This window comes from Scyliorhinus torazame, chromosome 13 (genome assembly GCF_047496885.1).
Source record: "Scyliorhinus torazame isolate Kashiwa2021f chromosome 13, sScyTor2.1, whole genome shotgun sequence".
NCBI lineage: Eukaryota > Metazoa > Chordata > Chondrichthyes > Carcharhiniformes > Scyliorhinidae > Scyliorhinus > Scyliorhinus torazame.
The window spans coordinates 41,825,547-41,850,614 of record NC_092719.1 but is presented as its reverse complement, the minus strand read 5'-3'; the positions used below and the strand labels follow the sequence as shown (position 1 = coordinate 41,850,614).

Below are 25,068 nucleotides of genomic sequence, written 5' to 3'. Positions count from 1 at the left end.
TCAAACCCGAATACTGATCAAAAGAGCCAATACACCAGTTAGTTAATTCAAAGTCAATACTATTTATTCACACACACAGTAATATCTACTCATGCACGAATTACTACAGACTAAACTATCACTACTGCTAAAGCCTATACTTAGCTTCGGGCGCCCACTCAGTCAGAGGAACAATGGCCGTTTTCGGATCTGAGGCTGCTGGGGTCGAAGTGGTAGAGGGGAAACAGCTAAGGTCGTCCGTCTGGTAGCGAGCGTTGAGCTTAGACTTACTTGCTTTTGGTGCACCTGGTGGACGGGTCTCTCCGCTGTGAGAGCCAAGTCCAGAGAGCGATTCTCTCTTGGGGCCTTCTTCTTATACCTGAAGGGTGCTCCTCATGCTTATGGGCGGGCCTTGAATTTGGCCCCAATCAATTGGGCCATTTCTTGATCATTCGCATTGATCCTGACCAATAAAGGGGTGGGTGCCCTGATGGCTGGGCATGTCCTAGGTGGCCATTGGCCTGCTTTGTTTTCTGCTTTCGGTTTGGGGAACTGGCGCCGCGAGGTCTGGGGCCAGATCGGTTACTCAAGTATCTCCCTTTGTTCCCGGAGATGGGCCTTCCATATGCTAATGGGCCTACAGTTTCAGTCTTGTCTGGGAGCCAAGGCTCCAATATGCAGATAGGCTCTGTGCCTGCTTGCTTTCTTAACATTGTCCATTTTTCCCTGCAATCTTTGCAAATGTCCATTTTGTTTCTGGAAGTGGCCATCCCAGATGGCTACAAGAGTGGCACCGGCCGTATGGGTGCCCGCACACCCTTACACCTGCACGCCAGCCCCCGCTACCCCACCCCCCCAAAACCCGGCCGCCATTTGCTGGCTGCGGCAATTGTGTTCCATGTCCGTCCATCTCGAACCCACAGCCCACCTCCTGGCCCCCCTCGCTACTCCCCCCAGACCTGGCAGAAGCCTCCCTGGCGAGCGTTACAACTGTCAGCAAACCATGGCGATGTTGGACACTTTCCGTACCCTCTCTCTCTCCCTCAGCAGCCACGACGCCTGTTTCACAATTTTTAAAAACACAAGTGAATCACGCCATCGGGAGCTCGGCCCATTAGAGGAGGAGAATAGCGAAGCCCCCGGAGAATACCGGGTCGGGCCCCCTAATGATATGCAAATGGTGTGTACTGTACATGCATTCTGGTACGCATTGACGCCGCTGTTGAGGTGACAGAGAATTACGATTTGGCATCAAATCGGTACCCACCCCAATTTTGGCGTCGGAACCGTTTCTCCGCCCAATTGCGTTTCCCAAATTCGGCGTCAGCCAACAGAGAATCCTGCCCGTTGTGTTTGACCAGTATTTGCAGGGAGTGAAGTAATAAACCCAGACTTCTTGCCAGTTTTTTTCTATCTGAACAACCATGAGTCTTCATAAAATATCCCCCCACTTTACACAGAGCTACAGGCATAAGACAGGGAGACTGCGACACAGTGGTAACGTCACTGGACTTGTAATTCAGAGGCCCAGGTTTCTGTCCCGGGGACAAGGGTTCAAATTCCACCATGGGCAGCTGGTGGAATTTAAATTCAATTAACAATGTAGAATTGAAAAGATGGTTTCAGTAATGGTGACCATAAAATCGTTATTGATTGTTGTCAAGATGTACTTTAGGGAAGGATGATCAACCGTCCTTACCTGGTCTGGTCTACCTGTGTCTTCTGAAATGGTGTGGCAAACACTCAGCTCAAGGACAATTAGGAATGAGCAACACATGCTGGCCTTGCCAGTGGTGCGCACACCCCATGAAAGAATACATTTTAAAACAGAAGGATGAACGGCACCTCTAAAAATTATGTTACCTCGACCCCGTGACATTGCAGCTGGTTTGACTATCCAGATGTTTCTGATTCCATCTATTTCCAACTGCGGATGTACAGATTGTAGCCTATTGAGGATGTTCTGGCAATCAATCAAATAATTACGCGAGCCAGGGATTGTAGCTCGATTGCTGAACAAACGCAAAAAAAAAGAGAAAATATCTGGGTACCTCAAAAAATTTGATGCATTTCACTTCAATGGTTTTATAACTTAATATGTTCATAACCCAACAGAAATTCAGAGCATAATTAGGCTCCAGTTCAAAATATTTGACCTATTTTGGATAGATGTTAGCGACTGAGTTCAAAGAGAATGGGCAGTTAACCACAGCTTGAGCATGACATTTTACTTTTCACTTAGCAAACAGATGTTAGAGGCTTGAAATACAGATAAGATTCACAATCAGATGGTCATGTCAATGCACATCAAGGCAATGCTTTGCTTTAAAGGAAAACAAACTGACAAAGAGATTGCCCTGCAAAAGAGCAGAATAATATTTTGACTAATGTTAAATTTCAGAGGAATGAAAACTTGCTGGAGGTGAATATACGTTTTCACGCTGATATCATTAACATGTGCATTCCACATTTATTATGCGCTCCACTATCTCGCAAAAAAACAATGATCTTCATTTTCAGGGACGAAATCGGCTGCACTGACCCCCATATTCCTTTCTCAAACATTTGCTTCTGTCTAGGTGCAGAGCTTCTAAAAAGATGTATCGCCCTGTTTTTGAACATGGCAACTAGCCAGCTTCTCTTAATCCATGTCCACAACAAAGGGGGAAGCTCGGGTCCCATGTCTGTGCCGCAAAAGGGCTTGTTTGAGGTTGCAGCTGTGGGCATCTCTCCAAAAGATTCCTTTAGGTGGTTTGAGAAATCTTTTCATATCATTTCCAAAAGTGAGGGGAAGATCTCCTCCGAGAATGGGAAGAGTTCTGGGCAAGGGCTTTCTAATTGGAGACGATGCTGATGGGATGCGAGTTTCCGTGCTTACCCCGGCAAAATTCCATTTCATTTTCCGTGGGGCTGGTAGGTTCCCAGCCTCTGAGGGGTTGGAGGGGGGGGGTGAAGAATTTAGGCAGAGGCAAGAGGAAAATCATCTCAACAAGCTGCCTGAAGGGGTAACAAAAAATTCAGCTTTTTTTGATAGGACTGTAAATGGTCACTTATAGTGTTCTGGCAAGAGCTTGTCCTCCATTTAAATCCTGAGGTTTATTCCAACAGCCTTGGAACAAGGAGCCTTGACTTAACAGATGGCTCCGATGTCTGGTGTTCAAGTTTGGAAAATAAGGTGGTGGCTTTACTCCCTCATTCTCATTGATTTGCAAACCCCTGTCCATATATTACTCTCACAACAGGAGGGGCGGAGGTGGATGAAAGACGTTGGTGCAAAATAAACAGCAGTAGCACTTCTGTCGCCACATTCAGTTAAGTTTTTTTAATGGACTTAGCTATTTCATTGCAGCAGTCCCTTTAAGGACCACTGGGTAGGTCGCATGTAGCCAACCTTTTGTGAGCAGAGTCAATGTCAGGTCAGTTGCTTTCAGGGCAATACAATTTGCTAAACTGGGTGTCAAAACTGCCATGAAATCCCTTACTTGTGCAAAAAGCTTAACCTCTGCTTCAGTCATAGGCCTCGAATGTTCCTTTTGATGCCTATGTCGAATGATGAATGAAGCACCTCATTCACATCTTTTCAGCCTGCAAGAAAGTTTGTGCCAGCAGTTGATAAAAGTGCAACAGTGCACTTTCACTCTCTCAACAATCACATGTGAGCGAATTGCACACCTGAGTAGATAAATGTATACTTTATCCAGTGTAAAATGACTGCCGACTCGATCACTCTCACCCCTTTCACACCTTTTCAGGGGCGTCATTCTCCGCCGGCGGGAGTCTCCGTTTTGCCGGCGCCCGGGGGTTTCCCGATGGCGTGGGGCTGCCCCACAATGGGAAACCCCATTGACCGGCCGGTGTAACGGAGCATCCCGCCGGCGGGTCGGGGCAGAAATGTGGCGCGGCGGGATGGAGAATTTTGCTCCTGGTTTTTATTTCCACTGAAGTTAATTGGCCATTTTACACTACCTGGCAAAGTCAAGATCGCAACAGTACTGATGAAAGGTCGTTTCCCTAAAACATTGGGCGCAATTCTCCATCCTTGTTACGCTCTCACTCGAGCGAAACAAGGCCAGTAACTAGCGGCAGAGGCCAAAAACGTGAACTGTGCCAGGCTGCCAAACAGTTGTCGGTGCAACCGGCCCGCTCCAATGGGCAAAATCGGGATCTCGCCACTTAAGCCCTATTTCCATAAAATTAACATCCAATGGCTTCCCGTGATTCAGCCGCCTCCCCAGCAAGGGGGTCACGCTGGCGCCGATTCAAACTCCTTTTAAAAAACGTAAACCTGGCGGAAGGGCTTCTGTGGGAAGCCGAGGAGGTGAGCAGCCATCCTTGCTCACAGGCAAAGAGCCAGAGGGTACTGGGCGCGTCAACCCAGTGCTCGGTGGGGGTGGGGGAACCTCAGCTGGGGTGGGGAACCCTCGACTGGGAGTGAGGGACACTCCACATGGGGGGACACAATGGGAGGGTGGGGGGAGGTGCTGTGGTGGTGGGGGACTAAACCAGGGGACAGCCTCGCACAGCACCACCATGCCAACCCATGGATCATGTGTATACTTACCAGGGGCAACCCTTGTCCCTGCCCACCTGCCTCACCAACCACCCATAACCTCCACCTACTACCGAGGCCTCTGGCCGTGCGGCTGAAGGCTATTGCTTATAGGGCATCAGCTATCGAGGTTAAGTGAGCACTTCACACATCCCAAGTGGATTTCCCTGGGTGGGCGGGCCATGTAATAATAATAATAATTTTTATTGTCACAAGTAGGCTTACATTAATACTGCAATGAAGTTACTGTGAAAAGCCCCTAGTCGCCACATTCTGGCACTTATTTGGGTACACTGTGGGAGAATTCAGAATGTCCAATTCATCTAACAGCACATCTTTCGGGACTTGTGGGAGGAAACCGGAGCACCCGGAGGAAACCCACAGACACGGGGAGAAAGTGCTGACTCCGCACAGAGAGTAACCCAAGCTGGAATCGAACCTGGGACCCTGGCGCTGTGAAGCAACGATGCTGACCACTGTGCTACCATGCCACCTGTAGCATGTGCAACTCATTGCCTAGCAAACATCGAGGGCCGAAGGGCCTGTACTGTGCTGTAATGTTCTATAACAGTGTAGATGGGCTTTCGAGTGGTTTCACAGGTCGGCGCAACATCGAGGGCCGAAGGGCCTGTACTGCGCTGTAATGTTCTATGTTCTATCCCAATAACACCTTGATGCATGGCCGCTTTGCTTGAACACTGCGGGATGCAACACCACACACACAGCAGCCAACATCCAAACACACACGGGATGGGACTCAGCTCCGGGGACATGTCCACAGCTGGAGGGTGGGGAGTGCCACGAAGAGGGGGATTAAAGTATTGTGGTAAAATGTATGCCAGATGATACCTGCACTGAGTTTTCCTGCATAATTGCATCCACCTCAAATGAATGTCACACTGAGACCAATTTAATGAAGTGTGATCATTTAAGTTGTTATCCTATAATATCAGTTCCCACAACATATAAATCATATGGGCGACATGGTAGCACAGTGGTTGCTTCACAGCACCAGGTACCCAGGTTTGATTCCCGGCTTGGGTCACTGTGCGGAGTCTGAATGTTCACCCTGTGTCTACGTGGGTTTCCTCCGGTTTCCTCCTACAACTGCCGAAAGACGTGCTCGTTAGGTGAATTGGACATTCTGAATTCTCCATCAGGCGCCCGAGTGTGGTGACTAAGGGAGTTTTGCAGTAACTTCGTTGCAGTGTTAATTTAAGCCTATTTGCAACACTAAGTTTTTTAAAAAGATGTCCGGCACACCACCACCAGTCTGGGCCCTCTCCCAGCGATTGTGTGAGAACCTTTCCTGAGGAGACACAGAGAATACATCATTAGCGACAGACGTGGTTCACAGTGGTGGGAGGGAGGTTGTGAAGGAAGGGTTGAAGGGAGAGTGGGAGTCGAGGGATGGTTGGGGGTCGGGTGGAGAGTTGGAGGCGGATGCTCGTGTGGGGGTGGGAAAGGTCTTGGGGGTGTGGTGATATGCATCACTGTATATACACAAGGGGTTAATATAAATACACTACACTAAATAACCACTAGAGGGAGCACCAGAGATGTCATGACATGCAGACATACAGCCAATGGGTCATTATAACAGGATACAACCAATGGGTAATCAAGGACACCCAGAGGTGGCATTACCACAAGGGGGCACTTCACAACCCATATAAAAGGACAGGGCACGCATGCTCTGCCTCTTTCCATAGACAGACATCTAGAGAGTACATCAGGGTTGATCAACAGCATCACACCCAGCACGTGGCTTAGAGCAGGCTGGTCAAGATAGACTGAGTTACTACAGCTAGATCAGCAGTGTCGAACTCATTTGAGAACTGTGTTAATAGTTCAATAAACACGTTGAACTCTTTTCATAGTCTGGAGCTTCCTTTGTCAAAGCATACATTACGGAAGCAACTTATGCTACACGAAAGGAGAATAACACAGCAGGGGGGGAGGGGGGGGGGGGGGGGGGGGGAGGGTGTTGGTGTCTACTCACTCGTGCTGCCTGGTGTAGATTGTTGACCTTTTTCTGGCACTGGGGGCCAGTTCTCCTGGTCGCACCCCCGACGCTCACAGCTATCACCACCTCGTCCCAGACAGCATTGGCTGCCCTATGGCTGACCCTCTGGAACCTCCCGGGGGAACAGGACATCCCTCCTGGCCTGCACTGTATCCAGGAGCCTCCCCAGATCTGCACCCCAAATCTTGCGGCCGGTCTCCTGGTGCCATTGTTGCGAGCTGGCTGGGGTTGGGTGAGCAAGAGCTGCTTAAGTGCTGCTCAGCTTTGTTGGCGGGGGGGGCTGGCAAGCGCCGTTCCAGCGAATCAGCTGTCGAGCCTTCATTTGCAGCGAGAGAGCCTCGTTAAGTGGACCAATTAATGTTGAATAGTGTTGCTGAAATCGCTGGGCCGAGCGGCAGGAAGCTCGCGGCAGTTCCCGCTCACGACCACACTTTCCCGAGAATCGCGCCATTATCTCTTGTTTCCCTTTCCACAGATGCTTCCTGTCCCGCTGAACATTTCCAGTTTTTCCCCGTTCTTATTTCAGACTTCCAGCATCCGCAGTATTTTGCTTTGTATTAAACTGTTCGCCTTCGCTAGCGGCAAAAGAAAGAGCTGACAGCAACAGAGAAGAGACAGAAAGACAGAAGACGAGTGGTGGGGAGTGCTGGTGGGGGAGAGAAAACCATCATGTCAGGCATCGCTATCCTCAATTGCACTCGCAAGGAAACTGTAAATCACCATCTCTGCAGGAATTTGCAGCACTTTAGGTACAAGTAAGGGAATTTCCTCTCAGGCAACCACATAGTCAATACAATGCCTCACTGCACGTCAAAGGATTGAAATAGTGCCAGTTAGCAGGTAGATGCTGGAAGTCACTCCTTTTCAGGTTTTGCTACCACACCTATTGATAAGTAAAGCGCAAAGCTCTGCCAGTAATTTCTTGCTCATCTGAAGCCTGCAGAAACAATTGAACTTCGTCACGGTCATGTAGGTGTGCCAAGGTCTGCCAATGTGGTTGGTGACATAATGGGAGGGATTCTCCAAGAATAGGGCTATGTCCCTACGCCGGCGTGAAAAGCATTGCCAACCACTCCGTGCCAACGGTCCCCGATAATGGCAGGGGCTGTTTAGCACAGAGCTAAATCGCTGGCTTTGAAAGCAGATCAAGGCAGGCCAGCAGCACGGTTCAATTCCTGTAACAGCCCCCCCGAACAGGCGCCGGAATGTGGCGACTAGGGGCTTTTCACAGTAACTTCATTGAAGCCTACTTGTGACAATAAGCAATTTTCTTCTTTCTTCTTCTTCTTCTAATGGGGAATGCTCCCCTTCCTAGGTTGGCGGCGAGTGGTCCCCGCCGCCTCTCCAGGATGGACCCTGCAGACTCACCTTCCAGATCCCGCAGTGTGGGACCTGAGTAACCCACGCCGGCGGGAATCGGCCAAACACGTCGGCCACTCGGCCCATTGGGCCCGGAGAATAGGCGGCGGGGGGGGGGGGGGGGTGGCCGCTGTCAACGGTCCCCGACTGGCACGGCAGGAAACCCGTGGGCACCCGAGAATCGGCGCCGGAGAATGGGGAAGCCGGCGTTGGGGCAGCGGGGCGCGATTCTCGCGTCCCCCTGGGGATTCTCCGAACCGGCGCCGGGTCAGAGAATCCCGGCCCTTGACTGCAGTGCAGGTCAAGTGAATGCTAATTTACTTGACCTGTCTTTCATTTTACACCTCCTTGCATAATGGGGGCCATTTTGAGCCCTCTCTCTCCGTCCGTGAGAAACTCGGTGCGGGCTCAAAATCTGGAGAGAATCGAAAAACGTCATTTTCTCTGGCATGATTGGGTTTTAGACTCGTCCCCTGTCCCTCGCCAGCCAATGGGGCTGCGCAAGCCCGGGAACTTCATTATAATACATTGGCGAGCAGGTCAGTAGCGAGCACTCTCTCCAGATGTTCAACCCTCACGGAATATTCACCACCTGCATGACGTCACAAACACGTGAACCTGGCGGCCTCACCTCCAAAGGGGATATCAGAGGAGGACGCTCAGGCAGCCATGATTCTCCAGGCCCTTCACTGCTCAGGGTGCACTGGAGAGGACGTGGGGTACACAGATAAGTTCAACTCGGGGCCGGGGTTGTGATTCAGTCATTTATTCTCGTAGGGAGGGGTTGCGAATGGTGCTGAACATTGTGCAGGCATCTGCGAACATTCCCACTTCTGACTTTATGATGGAAGGGAGATCATTGATGAAGTAGCTGAAGATGCTTGGGCCTAGGACATTACCCTGAGGAACTCTATTGGGGAAGGTTTGTTACTGGGGTGGCGCCACCGCATTATGTATTCCTGCCAACGCCAGGTCTTTGTCCGCCTGCCCGAGACAAGTGTCTGGAGGGGTAGCTTTGATGTCCTTTATATGGGATCTGCTTACTATGTCCTCTGGGTGGCGGACGGTGCAAGGCAGTCGGCACACCCTAAGAACTGTCCCACTCCCAAATCCGTAGACTACACCCAAGTGGCATGTCAGTTGCCGTCACCCCTCCCCCCCCCCCCCCCCCCCCCACCGTCACTCCAACTGTCTCCCCGCCGGTGACCGTGACACCCTGACCCAGAGCGAGGGGCGGAACATTGGGGAGAGTGAAGTAGAATTCATAGAATTCCTGCAGCTCAGAAGGAGGCCATTCGGCCCATCGAGTCTACACTGACCCTCTGAAAGAGCATCCTACCTAGGCCCACTCCCCTGCCCTATCCCTATAATCTGCATATCTTTGGACACCAAGGGGAATTTTAGCATGGCCAATCCACCTAACCTGCACATCTTTAGACCATGGGAGGAAACTGGGGCACCTGGAGAAAACTCATGTCGACACAGGGAGAACATGCAAATTCCACACAGTCACCCAAGGCTGAACCCGTGTCCCTGCCGCTGTGAGGCAGTAGTGTTAACCACTGTGCCACCGTGCTGCCCAGGCAGAGCAGAGGAGGTGCCAGATATGGAGGTTTCCCTGACGCAGGCAGCCCCAGAGAGAGACTCCACTCCTTGGAGGGAGGGGACTCCATTGCTCGTGGGTACAAAACACCACCCATCACCTCCTCCCCCCCCCCCCCCCCCCCCACCGCCACCCCCAATGATGAAGAGAGCATTATCTCTACCTCTCAAGGCCATGCTCTGTCCCCAGAAAAAGAACAAAAGGAAGGGAAAAAGCGACAAGGAACAAGAGCTGTCGCAGCCTCCTGAACAGGACGCCTCGGGGCCGGGAGCTGACGGGATCTCAAAGCCTCATCCTGCCCGGAGCCACATTGTACCCTGGAGGCATCCATTTTCAGAACACGGGGGGGGCTGCAGCAGCGTCTTGATCTTTGGGTCACTGGGCACTGATGGCGAAGAGAGCCCCCCACTCCCTGTCCCTGCCTTTGGCGTTGGACACCTCAGTCCTGGGTCCAGAGCTTTTTCCAGACTCTCCGGGTGACCAAGCACCCAGGTAGAGTGGGGGTATGAGCTGCTGCTACCCTCTGGGCCAGGGCCAGAAAGGAGCCCAAGGAGGACCCCATTGTCATCGAGGAGTGCATCAGAGCCGCCTCTTGTCTGGCAAACTGTATTCCATCTGCGTGGAGCCTTTTTTGTACCTCTTGTGGAAGAGATTGTCAGGATTGGTTCTGTGTGGGCCATGCATCACGTGGTCCTTCCAGCTTATGCTGATGATGCGCTGCTCAGTTCATCCTGCTGACCTGCGGGGGATGTGCAAGTGCCCTGCTGTGTGTTCTGCTGCATCTTGTGCCAGACCAAGTGTTCCGGACTCCAAATTGATCCGTGGCAGATGGACCCCCTCCCAGAGGAGCTCAAGCCTTTCACCTGGAGCAGAACCATCATACTTCGGAGTCCATCTTTCCTGGTTGATGAATCCTGGTTGGTAAATTGGTAGGATTTGGAGGCCAAGGTCATCACTCGCCCGAGACGCTGGACAGGACTGCTCCAAGTGCGGTCTTCCAGGGGTTGAATTCTGGTCATAAACCAGCTGATTGCCTCCATGGCAGCTAGCATAATTGGATATCACAATTGCTTCACAGCTCCAGGGTCCCAGGTTCGATTCCGGCTTGGGTCACTGACTGTGCGGAGTCTGCACATCCTCCCCGTGTGTGCGTGGGTTTCCTCCGGGTGCTCCGGTTTCCTTCCACAGTCCAAAGATGTGCAGGTTAGGTGGATTGGCCATGATAAATTGCCCTTAGTGTCCAGAATTGCCCTTAGTGTTGGGTGGGGTTACTGGGTTATGGGGATAGGGTGGAAGTGTGGGCTTGAGTAGGGTGCTCTTTCCAAGAGCCGGTGTAGACTCGATGGGCCGAATGGCCTCCTTCTGCACTGTAAATTCTATAATTCTATGGTGTGGCACCGGCTGGTCACTTTGATCCCACCACTGATTTTGTCACAGAAATCCTCATACATGTCTTCTGGGACAAAGTCTCCCGCTTAGGGAGGGCAAACAGGCGCTGGGGTGCCTCTGTACCCAGGTGGCAATCTTCCATCTTCAGACCCTGCAACAATACCTCTTTCTTCCTAGATGATGTGCCCTGACGACATTTTTCCCTGGCAAGTTCATGGCCTAAACTATGATGTGCAGCTCCTGTTCATAGTCCTGATGGGTCTCTGTAACTCCCTGCAGGCATTGCCCACCTTTTACCAGGACCTAGTCAAAGTCTGGAACATGGTCGACCTGTGCCACAGCTCTCTCCCATCTCAAGTAGCAGCTGTTGTCAGGGAACCCATGCTCTGGAATCCACACCTTCATCAATACCATTTCCTGGTATTGGCTGGCAGAGAGATGGGCTGTGACTGCCAGGGTGACCAGGATCAGGACATGCTGGGTGATGGAAGGGTGGGCTGGATGACACCACATGAGTGGATGTCCAGCTCATGGCCAATGTTATCCATGACCTCAAAACGGTCATGCTCAGACCCGAGGGTTTGGGCGTACCTTTGAGCAGCACAGCAGTTGCAGTGCTCCCCTTATTGTTGTGTGGGGCTGGAAGTCGCTCACAGGGAGGGGGTGTCAGGGTCCCCTGGGTGGAGGGCTCCAGGCTGTGCCTCTGCAAACCATCTTCCCTTCAGGTGCCCGGGGTCCCTTGTGCTCCTGCGTGTAATAGAGGGGCAGCTAGAGTGAGAGCCAGAAGCCCCGACATCCTCCGCAGTTGACACTCATGGATTCCCACCAGCGCCTGCACTATGCAGGTGAAACCCTCAGCCATAGAGCTCATGCCCTCAGCCATGGAGCAGATATCCCCCGCCATAGTCAGAAGGCAATTGGGCTCCTTCAGTCAGCCTTGCAGTCCAGCAAGGATGCTGTCATCCCTTTCTGATTCTCGCGAATCTGCCTTTGCAGTTCCATCAGATCGGAGATGACTGGACCCAGAGGCATGTCATCAACCAGGGGCTCAGCAGTGACCTGGGCTCTGGCATCCCTCTCAGTGCCAGATCCCTGGGTTATCCCTGCCTCACCGACTGTGAATCCTCAACCATGAGGTGTTAACCTGTGAGTGACCCAGAAGCTTGTCTACAAGGTACTCCCGCTGAGGTGTGAGTAACTGCGCTGATGGAGGGTGCGGGTGACAGATGTGAAGCCTCTTCAATCGTTATATCCGAGACTGAAATGAAATGAAATGAAATGAAAATGAAAATCGCTTATTGTCACAAGCAGGCTTCAATGAAGTTACTGTGAAAAGCCCCTAGTCGCCACATTCCGGCGCCTGTCCGGGGAGGCTGGTACGGGAATCGAACCGTGCTGTTGGCCTGCTTGGTCTGCTTTAAAAGCCAGCGATTTAGCCCAGTGTGCTAAACCAGCCCCTCATTGTTGTGTGGGGCTGGAAGTTTGTCGCTCACAGGGAGGGGGTGTCAGATGGGTTGGACACCTCAGGGTCCCCTGGGTGGAGGGCTCCAGGCTGTGCTTCTGTGCCTGCTCCTCGGTTCTGGTGATTCCAAGGGCCTGATGATGGTCCGGGCTGCTCATCTGATTGGACGGCAAAGGAAGGCAGATGGCATTAATACATCACAGGGGATAAATGTTGTGATATGTTTAGTCACGTGAGGCTTGAGGAATGAGTGTTTGTCCTGAGGGTCCACGCTTTTGCTCGCTGCCCCATTTCACCATCAGCACAGACTCAGTCAGCGAGATTCACTCCATTTTCCATGTTGGGACACTGCCATTTTTTGGTCAGGTTCCATCCCATGTAAAGCAACACGCTTCAATGATATTAGTTGTAATTTCTACAGCATGCAGTAAATGTCACATTGCCACCATGGGGCCGCTTTTTAAAAAAAATCTGTTTTGCTGAAATCCTGTGAATATTTTGCTCACAGTCTGCTTTCCAGAGTCTTGGTAGGCAATAATGGACCATTTCAGAGAGTGCATTAACAAACAAACTGATTTACAAATACAAATTATCTCCTAAATATAAAATATTAATCAATTCTATTGATTAATATTCATGGTAATAATACCATGCTAAACATATTTCCCTTTGAGAATCCATCAAGTGTGAAACTTTCTTTGGGTCCACTCAAAACAAGTTTAAAGGGAAAAGGACAACCCCAACACAACAATTGGGTGGTTGTGACAAGTGCTCATTTAAAAATGTTGGCATATTGGGAGCACATTATAAGGCATGCACCTGACCCACAACTGGTCCTGAGAACCAAAGCGTTTAATCTCCTCAAAAATGCACAACAGGAACGTGAAACTTTGAATTGAGGGTGCTACAGATGAACATTCACCACTAAATGTACACGAGAGCAGTGTTTTTCCAACTCTTTTTACCAACCAACTTTTACCAACCAGCCAACCTTCAGGACTTTGCGACCCACGCCAGCCAACCTTCGCAACCCTCGCCAGCCGATCTTTGCAACACACCATTTTTGCTTACCTTTAATGCAACAGGTGAGACTGCTTGGTCCTTAAATCTCACTTGCTTTGTCATTCAATGTTACATTTCTGCTAAATAGGTTTGCCCTCGAACTTGACATGCGTCTTCAAATGCGTTTGAAGTTTTGAGGGTTTTAAACTCTCATTTGCCAGTACTTCCCTGCATATGTGAGCATTGCATCCTGATTTGCATTGGCACAATTAACAAACGCATAACTCAAGAAATCATCTTTATACTGCTTTGTTCCTGATTTCATTTTTTTCTTTGTTGGTTGTTCACCGGAGGCCCTGGAGCTCTGTACAGAGCTAACATTAGCACTGCTTGGTCCTGCCATGGGCTCTCCTTAGCAGCTCACCCCAGCATTCAGTTGTGAGATCCTGGCCTGTTTGTGTCCCTAACCCTCCCTTCCTTATAACAAAACAATCCATCTTCAGTTCTTCACAGGCCTGTTGGCTTGCTTGCTCACAACTGGAAAATGGAGGAAGGTCTCCTCCTTGATTTCGCCCCAAAAGCACGGACATACAGAGCGCAGGGTGCCAGTGTACATGCCGGGCGCAGGACCTGCTCTCTACCGCCTTCTGGCCAGAAGACTGAATCATTCCATTTCAAAGCTGGTCGTGGCCGGCATTCTCAACTTAAAAGCTGGTCGGGCAGCTCTGCGCTCCTCCCGTGATCGGGAATGATGCGACCGATTGCGCTACGGCTCTCCCGACACCTGCCTGCGACCCACAGTTCAAAAAGCCCTGCACGAGCACACAAGACTTTTAAAAATAAATTTACAGTGCCCAATTCATTTTTTCCAATTAAGGGGCAATTTAGCGTGGCCAACCCACCTACCCTGCACATCTTTGGGTCGTGGGGGCGAAACCCACGCAAACACGGGGAGAATGTGCAAACTCCACATGGACAGTGACCCAGAGCCGGGATCGAACCCGGGACCTCGGCGCCGTGAGACAGCAGTGCTAACCCACTGCGCCACCGTGCCGCCCCTAGCATACAAGACGTGGTCAACAGAAACCGGGTACAGAGGAATTGAGCAAAGCACACACCTACAACCTGAACAGCTCCTCCAGCTAAGTATGTAGCCAGCCCAAGTTAATCACAAAATAATAAGCAGTTAAAGAAATACAAAGTTTGGATGGTAGAAATTCTGATCAGCAACTGTCCCTAAACAAACACTTATCAAACGCACACTACATCTTTGTGTGCAGGGAGTTTATGTGCAGCTAACTCATTTAAATTAAATGTTTAACATTTGTTTGAAAATAGCATGCAGATGATTATAGCATGAGGAGGTAAACAAGTGTACATTAAACATGCCAATCAAAATTTCTATCACCTAATATTCCATCTTTCACACAGTGACAAACACATGGAAACAGCTTATTTTCAGCGGATACTGTTGCCTTCGAATTACAAATTTGGCCGATTTTCCACAGTTGGTGGAAGAGATCAGGAGAAATCTAAAACTGAAATTCAGAGCCCTTTAAAGCCTATATGGAAATCTGGAAAATTCACGACACAGGACACCACTCGCCCTTCATGTCTGGACAAGCCAAGAAGGTTTCTACACCATTCAAAGGATAGTAATTGAGGTGTTGGATGCTCTGAGGTACAGACGAACCAACACGGTTGCGATTGGTACAACGCAGTTTTATTCCAACTAACTATTTACACATCTGACTTGGTACTCAGCACGTTGTGACTGTGTGAGTGTCTTGCTAATGAGGTCCTGGCCCTGTGCTGTCTCCAGATGGACTGGCCAGGAGGTGTCGTGTTTCTTGTCTTAGACTGTGTCTGCTCTTGTCTGTGATTGGCTGTCGTGTTATGTGTCCTAATTGGTCTGTTGGTCTGTCTATCATTATGTTTGTGTTATGATGTATGTTTGAATATCATGACATCCACCCTTTTTTACAAGATTATGTGCCAACGTGGTTATAAATATAAATGTGTCCTGAGTGCAGCTAAAGGTGTGTGTGCATAATATTTACATCATGTACATGGGGCTTAACTATATACAAGGGGCGATGTCAGGTGTGACATGCTAATGAGGTTGTACCATAACAAAAGAAGAACAACGTTGAAATTTGGACCGATCAAACGAGGCCTGGAACGATAAAACAGTGACATGTTACAAAACAGTAGTTGCTAAAGTTTGACGTGTGAACAGTCTCATAAGTCCAGTCTAGTAGGTGGGCGATGAATTCGGGTTGACCGCCTCAAGGGTGGGTCGAGAACCACCGGCTGAGGTGCGAGCCTGGCCACGGGCGGCGACAGAAGGGGCATGGTATATTGCAGCTCCACGAAGTCGCTATCAGGAACCAGTGGAGGACACGGTGTCCGTGTAGGGTCCCGTTGCGAGCGTGGAAGTAGGCGAAGGGCTCGGCGATTGCGCCTACGCACGGATCCATCCGGCATGCGTACCAGGAACGAGCGGGGAGCCACGCATCGGAGAACTTTGGCAGGTGCTGACCAGCCACCGTCTGGTAGGTGGATGCGGACGTTGTCTCCAGGGGCCAGGGGGGGAAGACCAGTTGCCCGTATGTCGTACGATCTCTTCTGGCGATCACGCTGCAGTTGCATCCTATGCAGTACTGGAGCATGGTCTATTGTTGGTGCCAGGATGGAAGGCACAGTGGTTCTGAGGGCGCGACCCATCAGCAGCTGTGCTGGTGAGAGACCAGTGGCTAGTGGGGCCGAGCGATAGGCCAGCAGGGCGAGGTAGAAGTCCGACCCAGCAGCAGCAGCCTTGCAGAGGAGCCGCTTGGCAATGTGAACGCCCTTCTCCGCCTTTCCATTGGACTGGGGATGCAGAGGGCTGGATGTCACGTGTGTGAAGCCATACGAAGCAGCAAAGGACAACCATTCATGGCTGGCAAAACAGGGCCCGTTGTCCGACATGACAGTCATCGGAATGCCGTGGCGAGCAAAGGTGTCTTTGCAGGCCCTGATGACAGCAGACAACGTCAAATCGTGCAGGCGTATGACTTCTGGGTAGTTTGAGAAGTAGTCAACTATGATGACATAGTCCATGCCGAGCGCGTGAAATATGTCGACACCCACCTTCGCCCAGGGGGACGTCACCAGCTCATGGGGCAGAAGCGTCTCAGGAGGTTGCGCCGGCTGAAACCTTTGGCAGGTTGTACAGTTGAGCGCCATGTTGGCAATATCGTCACTGATGCCCGGCCAGTATACCGCCTCTCGGGCCCTCCGTCTGCACTTCTCGACCCCCAAGTGGCCTCCGTGTAGTTGATCGAGAACCAGCTGGCGCATGCTGTGCGGAATCACAATCCGGTCCAGCTTCAGAAGGACACCATCAATGATGGCTAGGTCGTCTCGTACATTGTAGAACTGCGGGCACTGCCCTTTGAGCCATCCTACCGTCATGTGGCGCATCACTTGCTGCAGAAGGGGGTCGGCCGCAGTCTCTCGGCGGATACGGGCCAGACTGGAGTCGTCAGCCGGCAGATTTGCCGCTGTCAAAGCCACCTGTGCCTCGACCTGACATACGAACCCCTCCGCATCTGGCGGCGTGCTCACTGCTCTGGGTAGGGCATCCGCCACGATGAGGTCCTTCCCTGGAGTGTAGACCAGTTGGAAGTCGTACCTCCTGAGTTTAAGTAGGATGCGCTGGAGGTGAGGGGTCATCTCCTTCAGGTCCTTGTTTATTATGCTGACCAGGGGGCGGTGGTCAGTTTCGACCGTGAACCGTGGAAGACCATAGACATAATCGTGGAACCTGTCTAAACCGGTTAGCAAGCCCAGGTATTCTTTTCCGATTTGCGCGGAGCGCTGCTCAGTGGGGGTCATGGCCCGCGATGCATAGGCCACTGGGGCCCATGATGCCGTGTCATCCCTCTGCAGGAGCACTGCTCCAATGCCGGATTGGCTGGCATCAGTTGAGATTTTGGTGGCACGAGACGTATCAAAAAACGCCAACACTGGTGCCGTAGTGAGTTTGCGTTTGAGCTCCTCCCATTCCAGCTGGTGTGTGTGTTGCCACTGGAACTCTGTAGATTTTCTGACAAGGTGGCGCAGAGTCGTCGTGTGGGAGGCAAGGTTGGGAATGAACTTCCCTAGGAAGTTGACCATGCCAAGGAAGCATAGGACAGCCTTCTTGTCGGCCGGCTGCGGCATGGCTGTGATGGCGATCACCTTGTCTGCATCTGGACGGATCCCTGACCGGGAGATATGGTCCCCCAGGAACTTCAACTCGGTCTGGCCAAAGGAGCACTTGGCTCGGTTGAGGCGCAGGCCGTTTTCCCGTATGCGGGCAAAAACGCATTGGAGACGATGTATGTGCTCCTGCGGTGTGGTGGACCAGATGATGACATCGTCCACATATACGCGCACCCCTTCGATGCCTTCCATCATCTGCTCCATGATTCTATGGAAGACCTCGGATGCCGAGATGATGCCAAATGGCATCCGGTTGTAGCAGAATCTGCTGAAAGGGGTGTTGAAGGTACATAGCTTTCGGCTGGACGGGTCCAGTTGGATCTGCCAAAATCCTTTAGAAGCACCCAGTTTCGTGAATATCTTCGCTTGGGCCATTTCACTGGTGATCTCCTCCCGTTTGGGTATGGGATAATGTTCCCTCATAATATTATTATTGAGGTCTTTGGGGTCAATACAGATACGGAGCTCGCCGGAGAGCTTCTTGACACACACCATGGAGCTGACCCATGGCATGAGCTCCGTGACCCTGGATAGGACCCTTTGGTCCTGGAGATCCTGCAGCTGCAGCTTGAAGCGGTCTTTAAGTGGCGCAGGAACCCTGCGAGGTGCGTGAACGACCGGGATGGCGTCCGGTTTGAGGCGAATTCGGTAGGTGTATGGCAGTGTTCCCATGCCTCGAATGCCTCCTGGTTGTGGGCGAGGAGCGATTGGAACTGTGCGTAGAACTCTGCATCCGGGAAGTCAGACGTGCTATCTGGAGAGAGAGAGAGAATTCGTTGCACAAGGTGGAGAGCCTTACATGCCTGTGTGCCCAGCAGGGAGTCCTTCGATGAGCCAACTATCTCGAACGAGAGTGTGGCCGTGTGTGTTTTGTGTGTCACCTGGAGCTGGCAGGATCCCATGGCCGGGATAACGTTCCCGTTGTAATCGACCATCTTGCTCCGGGATGGCTGGATTGGTGGTCTGACCTTCATGGCATAGAAGGCTGACCATGCTATGAGGTTGGCGGAGGCGCCAGTGTCCAGGCGGAAAGTGATCGGCGATCGGTTGACCGTTAGGGTGGCACTCCATTCATCGCCCGGATTGATGGTGTTGACCCGGTTCGCAACAATGACCGCAACCCGGAAGGCGTTTTGGTCATCTGTGTCGTCGGTTTGGATGTCGTGATGTGGAGGCTGAATGGTCCGCACGTTCCTGCGAGGTTGTCGGAGATGTGGAAGATCCACAGGTTGAGCCGCTCTACAGTAGGCAGCGTAGTGGCCCATCTTGCCACAGCGTAGGCATTGTCGGGTTTTTGCAGGACATTGCCCTTTTAAATGTGCAGCTCCACAGTTGCCGCACGTCATGACGTCATGGCTTTTGTTACGCCACTGCGCAATACAGTTCGGTCTTACGTCGGGCACGCCTGCGCAGCACGTCCCTCTGTGTTGCCGTAGGTTTTGGCGCGCACAAACGCGGGAGGCCTCAAAAAGCGCGCAAAACGGCCGCCCTCGTCCGGGCCGCGGGCCGGGAGAAACTCAATTGCCTGGATGCGTTCGGCCTCGTGGGCGGCCTGGCTAGCCGCCGATTCGATCGCGTGGGACCCCCTCCGTGCCGATTCGGTCGCCTGAAATTGGGCATAGCGGCTGGTCGCATTTTCATGCAGGACACAGGCTTCAACTGCAGATGCTAAGGTCAGGCCTTTACTTTTTAGAAGCTGCTGGCGTAGGCCACTGGAGGCAACGCCAAAAACGATCTGGTCCCGGATCATGGACTCTGAGGTGGTGTCGTAACCGCAGGACTGCGCGAGTATGCGGAGGTGCGTCAGGAAGGACTGAAAGAGCTCATCCTTACCTTGCAGGCGCTGCTGAAAGACAAACCTCTCAAAGCTTTCATTGACCTCAACGTTGAAGTGCTTGTCGAGCTTGAGGAGGACCTTGTCATACTTAGATTTGTTCTCGCCTTCCACAAACACCAAGGAGTTGTATACATCGATGGCGTGCTGACCTGCGGTAGTGAGGAGAATGGCAATCTTTGTTTCGTCCGAGGCACCCTGTTTTTCATTGGCTTGCATGAACAGTTCGAATCGCTGCTTGAAGAGCTTCCAATTTGTGCCCAGGGTCCCAGCGACTTGCAACGGCTGCGGTTTGTTGCGGGTGTCCATGGCTCAGGATGGCAGATTTGCCGGTAGATATCGATTCACTCACTGGTACCATGAGGTGGTGGGTGCTCTGAGGTACAGACGAACCAACACGGTTGCGATTGGTACAACGCAGTTTTATTCCAACTAACTATTTACACATCTGACTTGGTACTCAGCACGTTGTGACTGTGTGAGTGTCTTGCTAATGAGGTTCTGGCCCTGTGCTGTCTCCAGATGGACTGGCCAAGAAGTGTCGTGTTTCTTGTCTTATACTGTGTCTGTTCTTGTCTGTCATTGGCTGTCGTGTTATGTGTGCTAATTGGTCTGTTGGTCTGCCTATCATTATGTATGTGTTATGATGTATGTTTGAATATCATGACAGTAATGATTACAGCTTTATACTTACTGAACGAGATAGTAGTGCTGTTCAATTAGACCTGCCCACTCCATTTCATTCAGTGTCGGTGGGATATCCACTTCAAGATAATTTTCAGCCTGCTTCAGGCTTTGCAAAAAACCTTCACACACTCTGATCGCGGTTCTTATCAGTGTGGTGGATAGCTGGCCGTCTGTTTTGCCGGGCTCGCCAGAATCTGGGAAAAGGCAAAGAAATGCTCCATTAAGTAGACTGTAGAGGGAGTGATTATTTTGAGTGAACCTAGGGTAGGGCATTACAATTGTGAAATCTGTGACACAAGCAGGAATGAAAGATTCCAGAGGTTGTGCATGGAGAGCAATGCTAGAAAGTAATTTGAAAATCAAACCAGGGGAATATAAGGACCACAGGAGATGGCGAAGTCAAGAGGATGATCATGCATATGGGTTGGGGACTTGGAGAAAAAGAGGGAGGGAGAGGGAGAGAGAGTAGAGAAAAAGAAAAATCTAGGGAGGGAAAAGAGGGTATGCAACGATTCTTGGACCAACTGAGGTTCCCGAGAGTGGAGGAGCAGGAGGTGGCTGGTTTGGGGGCGCCAATTGGGGTGGAGGAGCTGGTTAAAGGACTGGGGAGCATGCAGGCAGGGAAGTCCCCGGGACCGGATGGGTTCCCGGTGGAGTTCTATAGAAAGTATGTAGACCTGTTAGCCCCGTTGCTGGTAAGGACTTTCAATGAGGCAAGGGAGGGGGGGGGACCCTGCCCCCGACAATGTCGGAGGCGACGATCTCTTTGATCCTGAAGCGGGATAAGGACCCACTGCGGTGCGTGTCGTGTAGGCCGATCTCGCTCCTCAACGTGGATGCTAAGTTGCTGGCGAGTGTTGGCTGCGAGGATTGGGGGCTGTGACCCGGGGGTGATTCACGGGGACCAGACGGGATTTGTGGAGGGCAGGCAGCTAAGTACCAATGTGCGGAGGCTACTGAATGTGATTATGATGCCATCGGTGGAGGGAGAGGCGGAGATAGTGGCAGCTGTGGACGCGGAGAAGGCCTTTGACCGAGTAGAGTGGGAGTATCTCTGATAAGTGTTGAGGAGGTTTGGGTTCGGGGGAGGGTTTATTAGTTGGGTTAAGCTCCTGTATAGAGCCCCGGTGGCGAGTGTGGTCACGAACCGGCGGAGGTCGGAGTATTTCCGGCTGAATCGAGGGACGAGGCAGGGGTGCCCACTGTCCCCTCTGCTGTTTGCATTAGCAATTAAACCTTTGGCCATGACGTTAAGGGAGTCGGGGAAATGGAGGGGGGTGGTCCGAGGGGGGAGAGGAGCATCGAGTGTCGCTGTATGCAGACGACCTGTTGCTGTATGTGGTGGATCCAGTGGACAGGATGGTTGAGGTCATGCAGATCCTAAGGGAGTTTGGGGACTTCTCGGGCTATAAGCTCAATGTGGGAAAGTGTGAGCTCTTTGTCGTGCATCCAGGGGATCAGGGAAGAGGGATAGATGAACTACCGTTGAGGAGGGCGGAAAGGAGCTTTCGATACTTGGGGATCCAGGTAGCTAGGATCTGAGGGGCACTGCACAAACTTAATTTGACGCGGCTGGTGGAACAGATGGAGGAGGACTTTAAAAGGTGGGACATGTTGCCACTCTCGCTAGTGGGCAGGGTACAGTCGATTAAAATGGTGGTCCCCCCGAGGTTTCTTTTTGTATTCCAATGCCTCCCAATTGTGATTACCAAGGCCTTTTTTAAGAGGGTAAGCAGGAGCATTATGGGATTTGTGTGGGCGAGCAACACCCCGAGGGTAAGGAGGGGGTTCCTGGAGCATAGTAGAGCCAGAGGAGGGTTGGCGTTGCCGAATCTGGGTGGCTACTACTGGGCAGCCAACGTGGCGATGATCCGTAAGTGGGTGATGGAGGGACAGAGGGCAGCGTGGGAGAGGTTGGAGATGGCGTCCTGCAAAGGAATGAGCCTGGGAGCGCTGGTGACGGCACCGCTGCCGCTCTCGCCGACAAGGTACACCATGAGTCCGGTGGTGGCGGCAACGCTAAAGATCTGGGGGCAGTGGAGACGACATAGGGGCACGAGGGGAGCCTCGGTGTGGTCCCCGATCAGAGATAACCATCAGTTTGTCCCAGGAAGGATGGACGGGGGGTTTCAGAGTTGGTATCGGGCAGGGATTAGAAGAATGGGGGACCTGTTCATCGATGGGACGTTTGCGAGCTTAGGGGCGCTGGAGGAGAGGTTTGGACTACCCCCGGGAAATGCCTTCAGGTACATGCAAGTGAGGGCGTTTGTGAGGCGGCAAGTGAGGTAATTCCCACTGCTCCCGACACAGGGGATTCAAGAAGGGTGATTTTGGGCGTATGGGTCGGAGAGGGCAAGGTGTCGGCGATATACCAGGAGATGAAAGAGGGGGAGGCTTTGGTAGAGGAGCTGAAGGGTAAATGGGAAGAGGAGCTGGGGGAGGAGATTGAGGTGGGTCTATGGGCTGATGCCCTAAGTAGGGTTAATTCCTCTTCCTCGTGTGCCAGGCTTAGCCTGATACAATTTAAGGTTGTTCACAGAGCGCATATGACGGGGGCAAGGCTGAGTAGGTTCTTTGGGGTGGAGGACAGATGTGGGAGTGCTCAGGAAGCCCGGCGAACCATGTCCATATGTTTTGGTCATGCCCGGCACTGGATGGGTTCTGGAGGGGAGTTGCGAGAACAGTATCTAAGGTGGTGAAAGTCCAGGTTAAGCCAAGCTAGGGGCTAGCACTATTTGGAGTAGCGGACAAGCCGGGAGTGCAGGAGGCGAAAGAGGCCGGCATTCTGGCCTTTGCCTCCCTGGTAGCCCGGCGAAGGATCTTGTTAGTGTGGAAAGATGCAAAGCCCCCCAGTGTGGAAGCCTGGATAAATGATAGAGCAGGGTTTCTCAGGTTGGAAAGGATAAAGTTTGCCCTGAGAGGGTCTGTGCAGGGTTCCTCCAGGCGGTGGCAACCGTTCCTAGACTATCTCGCGGAGCATTAGATGGAGTTCAGTCGACAGCAGCAACCGGGGGGGGGGGGGGGGGGATCTCTTTCTGTGGGGGGGGGGGGGGAGAGGGAGGGATAGGGAAGGGGGGCGCTTCGGGGGGTGGGGGCATCTGAGCAAGGAAAACATAAACGATCTGGAAAACTGATATGTACGGGAGGAATCCAATGTACTAAGTTCTGTATCATATTGATTTGCCATGTTTATGTCTTGCTATGCGAGTTTTTTCTTCTTTTTTATTACGGGGGGCGGGGTTGGGGGTTGTTTATATGGTTGAAAATTCTGTTAAAAAATTCTTAATAAACATTTTTTAAAAAAAAGAATAATCTAGGGAGGACAGGAGAGTAGTACAATTGCCACATGGCCCGAGTTCTGTGACATAGGAAGAGGAGCCAGTTCCACAAACGCATGCCTTGCTTGGAGTCAAACCCAGACCTTCCTCTGTGAAGAATTCACATCCTGAACCAACAGATTTTGAGATCTCCCACTCAAAAGTTTGTTTCTAATCTGTGAGTTTGGATTCATTTCAAAAAAGTTAACATAAAACAGGTTCAAGCTATTTTCCTCCGCTAATACTCGTGCAGATTGACATAAAATTAGGAAACACAATAGTAGCGGAGTCAATTGGCAGTCCTAGTGTTTTTGCCGGTTTTCTCCCCCATGAAAAAAAAACTTAGCGTCTGTATTCCATTGTCATTTTAATACAGGCTGCTCAACGATGCCAACGAAGAAGTCTTGATATTTGTTTGTGCGATTTTCCATTTGCAGAAATTCAATCTCCACTATCACTTACGGCTCTCGAGTGGAGTTGGAGTTAGTTCTCAAGTTGTTGCTGAGCATTTCAGCGGCAACACCTTCTCCTCCAAGTTGCTGAAAGAGATAGAAAGGCAAAGTGGCGACGTACAACACTTAGTCGGAGAGTGGATAATCTGGTGGACCAGCTGTTTTTAAGGAGCTGCAAAATGCCATCCAGTGAAAAATGGTTGTGATGACATGACCATTAACCACTGTTCTGCGGGGTGGCATGGTAGCGCAGTGGTTAGCACAGTTGCTTCACAGCTCCAGGTTCCCAGGTTCGATTCCCGACATGGGTCACTATCTGTGCAGAGTCTGCACATTCTCCCCGTGTCTACGTGGGTTTCCTCCGGTTTCCTCCCACAGTCCAAAGATGTGCAAGTTAGGTGGATTGGCCATGGTAAATTGTCCTTAATGTCCAAAAAGGTTTGGTGGGGTTACTGAGTTACAGGGATAGGGTGGAGGTGTGGGCTTAAGTAGGGTGCTCTTTCCAAGGGCTGGTGCAGACTCGATAGGCCGAATGGCCTCCTTCTGCACTGTAAATTATATGAATTGTATGAATTTTATTGTTCGTATGCACAAAGGCGATGTGACCCATATTGCTACTCTTCATTCTGAACAGGTGGCGATCTTGCTGCTGGAGGTGCATCAAAAGTGAACGCACCTAGCTGATACTGAATGACGCTGTTATAACCTGCCTGCTTACCATTGGCTGGGGACTAATGACAATCCCACAATCCTGTGGGAGTATGAGCTTTCCCAATGAGGGGGGCGGAGAAACCATTAGTAAACTCCATGTATAAATAAAGCTGGCCAGTTTGGAACCAGCAGGAAGGAGTGTGCAGCAAGGGAAGTTGCTGCTGCTGCTGTTATATATATATGTTATTGTAAATAAATGTTATTACTTTGTATCCTTAAACTCATGCTGGATTCTTCGTGGCCCTTACAAAACTGGCGACGAGGATGGGATTCCTTGGACTTTGGGGGGAGGGATGTTATAACCTGCCTACTTACCATTGGCTGGGGACTAATGACAATCACACAATCCTGTGGGAGTATGAGCTTCCCCAATGAGGGGGGCGGAGAAACCATTAGTAAACTCCATGTATAAATAAAGCTGGCCAGTTTGGAACCAGCAGAAAGGAGTGT

The 25,068-nt window shown here is 51.3% G+C and overlaps 1 protein-coding gene across 1 annotated transcript in view; it reads right to left on the bottom strand.

Moving 5' to 3' along the window:
- The window catches only part of LOC140387801 (protein monoglycylase TTLL8-like), a 134,491-nt gene that overhangs the window by 21,845 nt on the left and 87,578 nt on the right, over nt 1–25,068 (bottom strand). Inside the window, exons 12-13 of the mRNA XM_072470928.1 lie at nt 20,146–20,332; nt 1,843–1,991 (exon numbers count right to left, since the gene is read on the bottom strand). Coding sequence (XP_072327029.1) covers nt 1,843–1,991; nt 20,146–20,332 — 336 coding nt within the window. The remainder of the gene's footprint in view (nt 1–1,842; nt 1,992–20,145; nt 20,333–25,068) is intronic.